Genomic DNA, 14,367 nt, shown 5'->3' on the forward strand with positions numbered 1-14,367 from the left:
AGTGTCCATTTCCATGGACCCTCCACATCAGGGTCCTTTATCAACTAATCTTCACTTACTGTCATTTTACTGTGTGATTGTGGCAATACTGAATATTTCCCGTATTAGTAAATTGTAGGATTTCTTTTATTTCCCTTATATCTATGTTTTGCAATGTTTGGAAGTCAACAATGTCCCTTACCAATTTATATATATATTTAATATAAAACATCAACCATATTAGCCAGAGTTATTTATATTTGTTTCAAATTCTTTTCCTATTCTATTTTGCATTTTTATTTGTGCCACCAATTTTGACATGTATTGTTCATTTTATGTAATCAAATTTGTAGTCTCTCCATTGTGATTCTGCCTATTTTTTTTTAAGTCAGAACACTCTCATTTCATAGTTTGGGGATATATAAATATATATTAAAGTATTTAAAATATTCTACCTTGTTCTTTTATAAAGAAACCCAAACTTTTAATTTATTAAGAATTTATTATGATGTATGACATAATGAATTCTTTTTCTTACCTCAAATGATTATTCAGTCATTTATTAAGTAACTCCAGTACTATTGAATAATCTTTATTTTCCTGATTGAGCTCTGATGGCTATCAAAATTATACTGATCCTTATTAAATCTGCGCAATTAACAGAAAAAAGGAGGGAGTACATGGCTATTTAAAAGAGCAATTGAAAACAATACTTTCAATTACTGGCATTGAATAACCCCAAGAATTATTCAACCAATCTCAAATTCAGTACAAGTAAAGTGTTTTAAAATACCATCTTGTTCAGGTGGTCAAAGGGTAGCCAATAAATCACATTACGAGTGCCTGTTCCTATAGTCTTGAGAGATTATGAGACTCCAGTAGGCATTAAGCAAAGAAGTACCACTCAACTCTGATGACCAGTTTAAGAAGTTTTAAAGTCTCAAAGATCTAAACAGTTCCCTGTACAACTTTACATATACTTACCAGTCTTTTTTGATTTAATACTTGTTCTAAAAGAGTAGGCCTTGCAGGGCGATCCCCAAAAGATCCTGTTCTTTGTTTAACAATGGAGAGTAAACTATCTGCGCTTTCCTAGGGTAATAATAAAGACACAATGGGTGAACAGTTAACATACTGTAGCAATCCACAGTTATAAGCATTTCAATGACGTAATGACTAGGTCTTTGCTCCTCTGCCTCCTCCTTGCCTGGTCCCATAAATGGGACTTCGGGAAAGCCAGGGCGAGGAAAGATGCTGGCAGTGATGCTCCCCGTCCCTCTTCCTTTGTGGAAGCACAAGTCTCGGGCTTTCAAGCCAGTTCTCTCCAGTCTTTTGATGAAAGAAGTAATAATAGCGTAACAGAGGCTGGGAGAGGGGTGAGCAAATAGTTACCTGTGAAGTGTTTTCAATTTTACAAACATATCAAGTGGAAATCGAACCCCGTCTTCATATAAAGCTATCCAGACAAAAGAAAAGAAATCTATCTGGTAGTGTAGTTATTCAGCAGTTCGAAACCACTAGCTGCTCTACTGGTGAAAGATAAGGCTTTCTGGTCCCATACAGCAGTTTTAGAAATTATGTCCCCATACAGGGACATTTCTACTCTGCTCTATAGGGTCTAAGATGAATCAACTTGACAGCAGTGATTTAGTTTTTTTGTACCTGTACCATATGAACTTAGTGGTAACTCCCATCTTGCTAACAACACTTTAATTGACAATGGTTTTGCCCAATTAACAGGAAATAAGGGGGAAGTAAATGATGGTTTAACAGAGCAATTTCAAAGGCAATTTTTTAAAACTGTAAAGCCATAAAGAGAAATTGACAAACAGGCTATTAAGAGGTGAAAGGACTAGAAATCACCAGTATAAATAATCTTCAGCTATTGATACAGATAGGTAAGTCTTAAAATTAGACAATTACCCCGAGAAATCACTACCCAAGCAATATCAGCAACACTTCCAAATATGGACCCCAAATTATCTGAATCTTATATTTGTATAATTTCCCTTATAAATCACTTAATTAAATCATGCTACTTCCATAAAACCATAATAATGACCAAATATTCTGACTAAAATATAATACTATAGATGAGTTTACTCATCCTCTGTTCTCCATTTCATGGGAGAAAGGTGAGGCTTTCTACTCCCATCAAGTTATTGCCTCAAGACCCCACACGGGCAGTTCTACTCTGTCTTATAGGGGTCAGTATGAGTCAGAATCAGCTCAGTGCCAGTGAGTTATCAGAATTCCAGAAAAACAGGATAGGATGGCGGGAAAGAATGAAGCTCTAGGAATTTGATTTGTGCCTTGATTTCTACAATGTAAAATACAATACCTGTGCATCTGCAGAACAGTGAGAATCCATTTACACCTTAACACATGGGAATTTAGTGATTCAGCATGAGTGGCTAGCCAACCTTTCTGGCGTACGTAATTGTGTTTCTTCAAGAAAGTCTTTTGGAGTATCTCCTCCTATTAGGACCATGTCTCCCCGAAAGTAAGACATTCCCAGAAAATAAGACCTACTTATAGTTTTGCCTCACTGAAATATAAGGCATCCCCCGAAAATAAGACCTCCCCGATAATAAGGCCCCCCCAGCTACCATAACTCAACTCTGGACCCTTGCAGCAGGCACAGCAGCCCAGCTCACTGTTGGCTGCAGCGCAGCCATAGCAGACAGGAAGTGTGAGTAAATGTACCATAGATAGTTATACATGGAAATAATGGTAGTAAGAAGAAATTCTTGATACTGTAGGATTCACAGTTTGTCTGGTTATGCTGGTTTGTGATGACTACTACCATACCGTAGACAGGTAATAAATTTCCTTTTTTTTGTTCAACAATAAATATGTACCGTATTCTTCTTCATGGAAAAATACGATATCCCCTGAAAATAAGACCTAACACATCTTTGGGAACAAAAATTAATATGACACTGTCTTATTTTCGGGGAAACGGGGTTAAGAGAGGGCTGCAAAGCATTCATGGAAAAACAGAATTAGGGACAATGGGATGTTTTTCACAAACTGGTCAAAAGACCAAACTCACTGCCATGGAGGGGATTGACTCTTGGCGACCCTGTAGAGCGGGGGAAGAACTGCCCCTTGGGGGTTTATGAGGCTGTGAATTTTTCCGGGTTTACTGGCGCGGACAGCCTCATCTTTCACCCACAGAGGAGCTGGTGGGTTTGAACCCCTGACCTTGTGGCTAGCGGGGCTGTTTGCCCTTGTGGTTGGGGAGGGTGGGGGAGTTGCAGGGGGATTCGGGTTTCTTCCTGCACGCCCCACGCCCCCGTACCTCCAGCTTCACGTTTCCCGCGCTGGCGCTGGCGGGGGTCCCGCCGCAGTTCAAGGCCTGGTCGCTTTTCTTCTTCTTGTACTTGTCCTTGTACATCTTGTTGCGGTGCTTCTTGCACATCCACGGCTTGCGCTGCTTCGCCACCTGGTTGGTGGTCTCGCGGCAGCCCTCGTAGGTGCACGTCTTGCTCGCGCCGCCGCCCCGCCGCCGGGCCCCGCCCCCGCTGCTGCCCTCGCCGCCGGACTGCGGGTCCTCGTCCTCCAGGTCCTCCAGGCTGGCGGCGCTCTCGCCGCCGCCCGGCGGGTCCGAAGTGTCCAGCAGGTCGGCCTCGGCCTCGTCGTCCCCCGCCTCCTCCTCGCCGTCCCCCGCCAGGTCACACAGGTACCTGACGGAGTGGCCCGCCGCCGGCCGCAGCACGGCCGCGGTCTCCTCCTGCCCGCCGCAGGGATGCATCACCAGCAGGGTCAGCGGCGGCGCCGGAGCCGGAGCAGGGCCGGGAGCCGCGGGAGCGCCGGGGCAGGCGCTGCCGGCCGCCGCCCGCCCGGGGCCCTCGGCCACGCCCTGCACCTCCGTGCTGCTGACCTTCGCCCCGGGTTCCACGACCCCGGCCGCGTCCGCGTCCGCGTCGGCCGGGCTTAACCGCCCCTTGCATGAATTAAGAGGAAGAGGCGGCGCGCGAGGACGCGTCCGTACTGCGCCTGCGCAGCTCCGAGGAGGCTCAGCCTGTTGGCGATTGTGGGCGGGGCGTCCCTCCGGAGGCGGGGCTGAGCGCAGGACGACTGCGCATGCGTATATGCGGCGTGGATGTTGTGAAGGTGCTCCCGGCGCGTCGGAGAGAGACTGCGGGGCCCCATTCCATGGAGTGCCTTTCCAACTCGTAAACCCGAACGAAACTCGCGGCCATCAGCTCTTATCGGACTTAGAGCGAACCGACACGGGGTTTCCGAGGCGGTGAGTCTGTAAATGCTGTCGTTTTGGTTAGTAGTCAACACAACTCACTGCCATCCAGCCAATTCTCACTCCAGCGATCCTGCAGAACAAAACAGGTCTGTCCCGTGGGTTTCAGAGACTGCCAGTCATTACGGGAGTGGAAAGCCTTAAATAGCCCCTGCTGAGTGGCCAATGGGTTTGAACTGTTGACCTTGAGGTTAGCAACCCCATTCTTAACACACTAACAAAAATAAAAGCAAAAAGCAAAACACACTGCAATTGAGTGGATTCCATCTCACAGCGACCCTATTAAAACTTTATCAAACTCGTAGCAATCAACTCTGCTGACTCATAGCAACCCGATTGGCAGAGTAAAATTGCCCCTGTGAGTCTCCCAGAATGTAACTCTTAATAGGAGTTAAAAGCCCTACTTTTCTCCTATGGAGTGGCTGGTGTTTTCGAACTGCTGACCTGGAGTTTAGCAGCCCAATTCTTAATGCACTACCAAAAGCTAAACCAAATTCACTGCAATTGAGTCGATTCCACCTCACAGTGACCCTGTAAAGCTTATCAAACTCACTGCCATGGAGGCCATGGTGACTCTCAGTGACCCAATAGGGCAGAGTAGCACTGCCCCTGTGAGTTTCGGAGCCTGAAACTCCTAACAGGAGTAGAAAGCCCAATCTTTCTCCCATGGAAGGGTTGGTGGTTTCAAACTGCTGACCTCGCTGGTAGCAGCCCAACTTGTAAACTTTAGGCCACCAGTGATCCCTAACTAATGTCTGCCCCCAAACCCATTGCCATTTGGTTGCTGAACTTATCTGAAACTGACAGATAAGTTTCCTAAGGCTGTAAATCCCGGTGGAAATAGACTGCCCCATCTTTTCCCCACATTCTCACCCCCCACCCCCCTCACTGCTTCTTTGTTCAAGAGCAACCTGGAGAGTGAGAGTGACATAGGGATTTTGTTTAATTTCTCTGGCTTGGGACCATTCTTTTTTAAAAACAAAACAAAACTCCTTGCCATTGGAATTCATTGAATTTATTCAGACTCATGGTGACCCCATATATTACAAAGTAGAACTCTTCCATAGGGTTTTCTTGGCTGTAATTTTATTGAAAGGAACCCTGGTGGTGCCGTGGTTAAGCGCTAGGCTGCTAGGAAAACGACTGACAAGATCGGAGGTTGGATCCCAGCAGCTGGGTGTGGCCGGCTACCGGCTCCTGTCAAGATCACAGTCTTAGAAACCCTATGGCAGAGTTACACTCTATCAAATGGGGTCCTATGAGTTGGAATCCACACATGTCAATCCCAAATGTTTTGGGGTTTTGTTTGTTTAATCTTTATGGCACTGGGTTGCCAAGTCTTTCTTCTGTCATGCCTCTGGGTGGGTTTGAAGTGCCAACTTTTAGTTTAAATAGTTAAGCACAAACTGCTTGGGTCACTTAGAAACTTCTGTGTAGAACTAGGCCTTCATAAGCAATGTATCTGTCACCGGCCAGTAAAATGGTGCATACCCATATCATGTTTTTCAGCAGAACGGATGCACTTGAGTGAATAGTTCTGGTGCATATTGACAGTACTATGAATTGCCAGTAAACAAACAAATCTGTCTTGGAAGAAATACAACCAGCATCCTCCTTAGCAGCAAGGATGGTGAGACTTCATCTCACAGAATTTGGACATGTTGCCAGAAGAGACCAATCCCTGGAAAAGGACGCCATGCTTGTTACAGTAGAAGGACCGTGAAAAAGAGGAAGTCTCTTCAGTTGGATTTGCACAGTGGCTGCAGCAATGGGCTGAAACATAAGAACAACTGTGAAGATGACAAAGAACTGGGTGGTGTTTTGCTCTGTTGTACAGAGAGAGGGTGCCTATGAACAAGAACCAACTTGATGGCACCTAACAACACTATTTTTTAAATGATAGAAACTCAGATTATGAGCAACATAACATTTTAGCATTTATGAGATCCTGTAGATTTCAAGCCGTATAAATGTTCTTTGAAGACTTACTGCTAAAGCCCAGGCCTTATGTAAATTCTAGGTGAGTGTCCTTATGTCTACAGATCTCTCTACCATTCCCTCAGTTTTTCCATAACCGTAAACATTTCTTCTTCTGAAAAAGATGCTTACTTTTACTAAGAGGGCCCAGCCTTGGACAACAAACATATAAACATTATGTTTGGTAAAGTAGAGAGTCAAAAGCTAAGGGTCAACGTCTTGGATGAAACCAGAAACATTATGGGTCAGCAAAAAGAGGAAGACCTTCAATGAGACAGATTGACACAGTGGCTGCAGCAGAGGGCTCAGACATGGCAATTGTGAAGATGGTACAGGACGAGGCAGTATTTCTTCAACATGGGACCGCTACGAGGCAGAACCAACCCCATGCCACCAACCAACAACATGTTAAGCATTGGGCTGATAACCGTGAGGATGGTTCAGTCCCACTAGCCTTTCCAAGGAAGAAAGATGAGACTGTCTTGACTCCCCATGTAAAGATTCTACATTTTCAGAAGCCCTAAAGAGTGGTTCTACTACACTGTGACCTATACGCACGCTGTGAGTCAGAATTCATTCATTTGGGTAGCAATGGCGGTTTTGTTGTTTTCTTTTTTGTATTTTATTGCAAGGAAGTCCCCTCCTTTCTTCCTCATGTCATTATTGTTTACTCCTTATGATCAGTGTGGTAGTCACCTAATCTGGTGTCAATTTAAGGATTAAGAGTGTAGGGGTGGAGTCTAGGCTGTCAATCTGGAGATAGCCAATGAGACTTCTGTGTGGGCATGGCCTTCTGAGAACTCTGGGAAATCTGGGAATTCCTTCTTGGAGGTAGGAGAGACACACTCTCTCTGTACTACTTTCTAGGAGACATTGCAGAAGACAAGACACATGGACGCAACCAGACCTCGGAAGCTGGAGAAGCCACAGAGGGACCCCTGCCAGCACTGACATGTTTCCAATGACACTGGATCCAAAGACTTTCTACCCACTGGCCTGTGATCTTCTGCATGGGTGCATCATTGCATGTGTTTTGTGAGTCTGAAGAGGACTTTATAGATTGATACCGCCCATATGGCCTAACAGACTTATGGCCTTGGACTGGACTGGGTTGGGATGTTTTCTCCATGCGCAATTCCTCTTGTATATAAATCTCTCCCTTTTATACACATGTGTGTTTATGAATTTGTTTCTCTAGTCTACCCAGACTAACGCAATCAGCATGGAGTCATCATTTTATTTTTTCCTTAATGGATTGTAAGTGATTCTTTATCTTATGTATGTTGCTGCACCAATTGTGTTATATTTGGCCAGTCGTGGTCCTTCGAGGTGGCTCTGTGCCCTTTTGACATGCCCCTATTGTTACATACCTGCTTCTTACTTTCTAGCACAAGGAGATAGTTTAGATTCATAGTGTTCCCTTCCAACCTCAGTGCTGGAGTAAGCCGTTTTTTATTTCTCCAAGACGCTCTGCTGCCCTTCAGTGGGGAGTGAGACTTAGGAACCTGTGTATGTGCTACGTGTGCTCATTCCTTCCAGGCACTTTCACCGGAGGAGGGTAAATATGCACCTGTAGCTAAGTCCACATCGGTCTGTCTATATGTATGCTTATGTATATAAGGGTTCATATTGATAACTCAGTACTAATCTTACTCCTTATGATTGCCCCCCATCTGCCTCATTCCACACTAGCATGAGGGGCTTTAAAAATATTTATGAGAAAATTCTTCTTTTTTGTATTGTTATAATTTTTTTCTAATACCTTTTCATTTCATTTTCCATGAGCTTTTTGAAATCCCCTGTGATATCTTTTCCTCTGCTCTGATGAATTTATTAATGAAATCTATATTGTTATGTTTTATTAGTATGTTTATTTAATCAAAGTGAAAACAGCAGTAAACTCATCCTTTACGTCCAGAGAAGTGAAAGGTATACTAAGAAAATAAGAATACACAAAAGGTTTCTATTGGGCCTAAACACAATGTGTGCGCATTCTCATTGTTTCTGTTCTGGCTGCTTTGTTTCCATTAATCTCTTTCCCTGCTACCTTCTATTCTCATCTTGGTTTTAAAGAATTGTTGCTGTCTTCCCTGTTATAAGTAGTTTTTAAACAGGAGAGCCATACGTAAGAGTGGTATTCATTATTTTGTTAGCCAACCTGATACTCAGTCACACAGCGACCCCAGGGGTTAGTTTTGGTTCACGGGTTAAAGAGTGGCTCAGGGCAGTAGTCTCAGGGAGTCCTCTAGTAGAAACCAGTCCAGTCGATTGATTCCTCCAGCCCAGAATTTTCTCTAATTTACCAGGTCTTTCTGTGTGGCCCTCCTTAGAATGGTTGGTGTGAGCCCGACAACATCAAATTCCTCTGATTTTCGAATGCCTGAGGCCATGTTTCATGCAGACGATTGATCTGTATGCTAGTTGTTTGAGGCTTTGCTTTCCTTTTGTTCTCTTGCTCTACACAAGTGGAGATTGATAGTTCTGTCTTAGAAGGCCATTCATAGCATTTAAGACCCCAGACTACTCCCCAAACTAGGTTATAGAACATAATTGTGGTGGTTAAGGTTAATGGTCAAGTTGGCTGGGCCATGATTCTCAGTGTTTGGCAGTTACGATGTAATCTTCCCCATGATGAGATCTGCTATGAGGCTGATAATGAGTTGAAATGGCATTCCTTTGAGCCTGAAGCTTGTATCAAAAAGGAGAGAAAGAAAAACAGAAGGATAGATGGACTCTGGAAAAGCTCTCTAGCATTTTGCTCATTCTGTAGCCTGTACCCGGCTCTTCTCTGGTCTTTGATCCTTGGAACACGAGCCAGTCAGAGGCCTGCCATACTACCTGCCAACCTTAGGAGATGTGTTCCAACAGAAAATCTCATTAACTTCAATTGAGGAAAAAGAAAAAAGAATCAATAGTTACAATGTTAGCCTAGTAGTAAGGTCATCACTTTCAGAAATGAGAAAGGGATAGTGCTTAAGGGAACACTACCTTGCCTTTTACACGGCTTCTAGGGAGCATGAGCCGACTAGGCAGACAGAAAAGCCAAGTGCTACGCTTTTCAACAGGTGAGAGGGCTGCTGTCGAGGGTGCCTGTGGACTTGGCTCTGGCTCATGCCAACCCCATGTACAAACAGAACCACATGCTGCCTGGTCTCTTGCCGTCTTCAGCGGGCATTGTGGCAATTGTGTATTTTGAGTTCTTCCAGCACTATACTGAACAAATACTCTGTTTTGACCTGTAGGGTTTTCATTGGTTAATTTTCAAAAGCAGCTTTTAAGCCTTTCTTCCTAATCTGCCTTAGTCTGGGATCTCTTCTGAGATCTGTTCCCCATGAGTGACACTCCTGGTATCGGAAATACTACTGGTAAAACTTCCCAGCATCACAGAACTATGTAGGCCAACTTGACAGGTACAGTGGGGTGAGGGGGTAAGAGGATGATAAAACTTGTATATATTTGATTTGGATTTTGCTCTCATTTTCTCTACTAACACTCCATGAAATAGCAGATTACTAGTTTGGAATTTAGCTAGAATTGGGTTTGAATTCGGACCTTTTTTTTTTCTGAAATCATTTTATTGGAGGCTCATACAACACTTCTCACAATCCATACATACATCCATTGTGTCTAGCATACTTGCACATTCGTTGCCATCATCTTTCTCAAAACATCCACTTTCTACTTGAGCCCGTTATCAGCTCCTCATTTTTCCCCTCCCTCCCCACTTGCCTCTCCCTCATGAACCCTTGATAATTTATAAATCACCATTATTTTGTCATATCTTACACTGCCCAACGTCTCCCTTCACCCACTTTTCTATTGTCCCTCCCCCAGAGAGGAGGTTATATATAGATCCTTGTAATTGGTTCCCCCTTTCTACCGGACCTTCGCTCCACCCTCCCGGTATCACCACTCTCGCCACTAGTCCTGAGGGGTTTATCTGTCCTGGATTCCCTGTGTTTCCAGTTCCTATCTGTACCAGTGTACATCCTCTGGTCTAGCCTGGTTTGTAAGGTAGAATTGGGATCATGATAGTGGGGAACTGGGGGGCGGAGGGGAAAGGGAGGAAGCATTTAAGAACTAGAGGAAAGTTGTATGTTTCATCATTGCTACACTGCACCCTGACTGGTTCATCTCCTCCCTGCGACCCTTTTGTAAGGGGATGTCCAGTTACCCACTGAATTTGGACCTTACTGGCAACTTTTAACTAGGCAAACAGTACCTAGCCTCCCTAAATCCTAGTATTATCATTGGTAAATGAGTGTAATTATACAAGTTTTTAAATAGTTTCAATGACATTTAATTCACATATTATAGAACTCAATAGTTCAATCACATCAAGAAGATTTGTACAATCATCACCACCACAATTACTTTAGAACATTTTCTTCATTCTTGTAGAGGATAAATTTTAAGTCTGCTGTATCTGTACCAATTCACTTTTCAATGTATTCTGCATGATAGCAAAGCTATTCACATCCCTGGTCCATGGTCAGAGGGATTTCATTCATCAAAGACTTAATCCACATGTATTTCTCTTTCACTTAAGAAACAAACAAACAAACTGAAACAACTTTAAAATGGATGAAAAGGGAGCTCAAATGACATTACATTTACACCTAACGATGTCTGCCATAATTGGCTTTACAATGCCCTCTATCTGATAACAAGGCTATTCACATCCCTCACCTATGATCCGTGGGGATTCACCAGAGTCTTAATAGATGGGGCCATGCAAATGGATTTTGGCTTCCACCATCATTCATAGTCTTCTGCAAACCAGGCGCTCACAATTTAAGCTCTGATACCATTCCTATTTTTGGATCTGGGTTATATCACATAGTTACAATCTTTGGATCACACAGGCTGGTTGCTTCTTCCATGTGGATTTAGTTGGTGCCTCACTCAGACGGCTGCTTGTTTGAAGACAAGCCTTTAAGACCTCAGATCAGCAAGTTCTTAAAGCCAGCAAACCAACAAACCAAACAAGGCATCAAACGGTGAAGTAGTTGAGGAGAAAACAAAGAGAAGACGTGTTTTATTTTGTCAAATATTTCAGAGGGCTTGAATTGGGTTTTATATTTTAAAATGGCTACAAGGCACATTTCAAGGCTGATGTATTTAATTTGACAGGTACTGATTATACATCTACCATTTATTTGGCAGACTATTTGATAATGACATCATTTTACTTCTAAAGGAAACTCAAGGTTACCCCCATTTCCTGTTAAATCAACATCTTGTGTTTGGGTACATTTGCCCTGGGATTTGTTTCAAATTTGGTGTTTGTTGCTCTTTATCTGATTTTGTTTTGGACTTCTGGATTTCTCTATTTTCGAATATGGCTCATAGAAAATGATGCATTGTCCTGGTCACCATAAACTCATGACCTGACCTTGATCATTAAGATGGTACCTAAAAGTATACCAAGTGAGGTCAGTTCCTGAACCTGCCCACCTACTTCCTGAGAGCAGCAGAGTCTGCCTGGCTGGGATAGATGTTTACCTCAAACCTGGTACAACCACACCAAGATCTATTTCAGATTCTGAATACTGCTAATGAATGGAAATTTTGCAATAGCTAGTGATTGACATTGCAGAAGTTTCTCAAATTGCTCCTAAGTGCCCTCCGATTTCTTTATGGTTTGCATGTGATACCTTTCTTAAGGAGATTTTTCTCAGAGACTCTTGTGTTTCTCAACAGTGCTTAGACCAGTACTTCCTGCTGTGTTTCCTCAGAAGGTGAAGTTGTGAGGAACAGGGAAATAATTGGGTAGATATAGAGGGATGATATCAAGGTTGACTCCTATCTTGGATGGTAGTGATGTGCCAGAGAGAGTAAATTCTGGCTAATATCAACCCCATGTGACCGAATAGAACTTCTGCCAAGGGTTTCCTAGCTGTAATCTTTAGGTAACATCATGGTAAATGGAGAAAAGATTTAAGTTGTCCAGGATTTCATCATGCTGGACTCCACAATCAATGTTCATGACAGTAGCAGTCAAAACTTCAAATGCCATCTAAGACCCAGAATAAAACCATACCCAAGGTGAATGGGGGTGGGGGGCATGGAGTGGAGACCCAATGCCCATGTGTAGACAATTGGACATCCCCTCACAGAGGGGTCACAGGGAAGAGATGAACCAGTCAGGGTGCAGTATAGCACCAATGAAACACACAACTTTCCTCAAGCTCTTTGGTGCTTCCTTCCCCCCACTATCATGACCTCAATTCTACCTTACAAATCAGATTAGATCAGAGCATGCACACTGCTACAGATAAGAGCCCGAAACACAGGGAATCCAGGATAGATAAACCCCTCAGGGCCAACAAGATGAGTAGAGATATCAGGAGGATTAGGGTAGGGTCAGGGAGAAAGGTGGAATCAATCACAAGGATCAGTCTAGAACCCCCTCCCAGGGGGATGAATAACAGAAAAGTGGGTGAGGGGCGACAGAGGACGATGTAAGATATGGAAAAAATAATCTATAATTTATCAAGGGTTTGTGAGAGAGGATGGGCAGGGGAGGGAGGGGGAAGAAATGGGGAGCTGATATCAGGGGCTCAGGTGGGAAAAAAATGCTTTGAAAATGATGATGGTGGCATATGTGCAAATGTGCTTGGCACATTGGAGGAATGTATGGATTGTGATAAGAGATGTAATAGCCCCAATAAAAGTATAAAAAAAATTCAAATGCTGCGTTGCATTGGGTAAATATCTTGAAAGTGTTGAAGAGCAAGGATGTGACTTTGAGGATTAAGATGCAGGTGACCCAAGCCAAGGCATTTCCAATTGCCTCATATGCATGTGAAAGTTGGATGTTAAATAAGGAAGAGCAATGCTACTGGTCCAGAATGCTAATCAATCACAGTGGTCGGCAAATGCTCCCATCCAAGGGCAACGGACAGCAGAAAAGTGGGTGAAATGAGACAGCAGTTGGTGTAAGACATGAGAAAAAAAAGAATAATTTATAAATTATTATGGGGGCATGGGTGAAGGAGGGAGAAAAATGAGGAGCCGATGTCAGGGGCTCAAGTAGAAAGAAAATGTCTTGAAAGAGATGATGACAACATATGTACAGATGTGTTTGACAAAGTGGATATATGTATGGATTGTGATAAGAGCTGTAAGAGCCCCAGTAAAATAATATTTTTTAAAAAGTTAGGATATAAAGATATTTTGTTTCACATACTTTGGACATGTTATCAGAAGACCAGTCTCTGGAAAAAGACATCACGCATGGTGAAATAGAAGGACAGCAAAAGAGAGGAAGGTCCCTGATAAATGAATGACATAATGGTTCAACACTGGGTGAAAACATGCAATTGTGATGATGGTGTAGAACCAGACAGTGTTTTGTTCTGTTGTGCATAAGGCCACGCCTAACAACAACAATCTTTATGGAGACAGGCTACCACATCTCTCTCCATAGTGCCACATCTTTCTCCTGTGGAGCAATTGGTGCCTTTGAACCACTGAATTTTTGATTAGCAGTCAAGTGCTTAAGAATTGTGCCACCAGCACTTCTTTGGGTGAATGAATGGATATACAACACCACAGAAGTAGATTTGGGGCGAGAGAAAAATATATACATTTAATTTACTTATGTTGAATTGAAATTGCACTGGGTCACCAACCTGCAAGGTCAATATAGTTCTTTGAATACCTGAGCTCAAGGGCCAGCAAGTACATAAAAGCGTTTTTTATCTTTAGCTTCTCAAAATACTACGAATCTCTGAAGATCCTGCTCTACCTTCTCTGTGCATACAAGCTTCTCTCTGTATGCACCCTTTACACATTGCTTAGAGCTTCATTCAAAACCCCAAACCATATTCACTGCCACTGAGTCAATGCTGACTCACAGTGACCCTACAGGACAGGGTGGAACTGCCCCTGTGAGTTTCCAAGACTGTAACTCTTTATGGGAGTAGAAAGCTCCATCTTTCTCCCACAGAGCAGCTGGTGTTTGAACTGCTAACCTTGCAGTTATCAGCCCAACAAGTAACCACTATAACATGAGGGCTCCTATACTTTCCTTAGGGTCTATGAGTGTTTTCTAGAGTTGTAAAAATAAATAAGTAAAATGGTGGCATAGACCATAGAAACATTTTCTCTCAGTCTGGAGGCTAGTAGTTTGAATCACACTTTCT

General features: G+C 43.2%; 1 protein-coding gene across 1 annotated transcript in view; it reads right to left on the reverse strand.

Moving 5' to 3' along the window:
- LOC101664682 (regulatory factor X associated protein) overlaps positions 1-14,367 on the reverse strand; it is a 63,910-nt gene that overhangs the window by 2,103 nt on the left and 47,440 nt on the right. Inside the window, exons 3-4 of the mRNA XM_030884737.2 lie at positions 3,284-4,062; positions 964-1,071 (exon numbers count right to left, since the gene is read on the reverse strand). Coding sequence (XP_030740597.2) covers positions 964-1,071; positions 3,284-4,062 — 887 coding nt within the window. The remainder of the gene's footprint in view (positions 1-963; positions 1,072-3,283; positions 4,063-14,367) is intronic.

Source organism: Echinops telfairi, unplaced genomic scaffold (genome assembly GCF_000313985.2).
Source record: "Echinops telfairi isolate 266 unplaced genomic scaffold, ASM31398v2 ScPeMD7_11;HRSCAF=52, whole genome shotgun sequence".
NCBI classification, from domain to species: domain Eukaryota; kingdom Metazoa; phylum Chordata; class Mammalia; order Afrosoricida; family Tenrecidae; genus Echinops; species Echinops telfairi.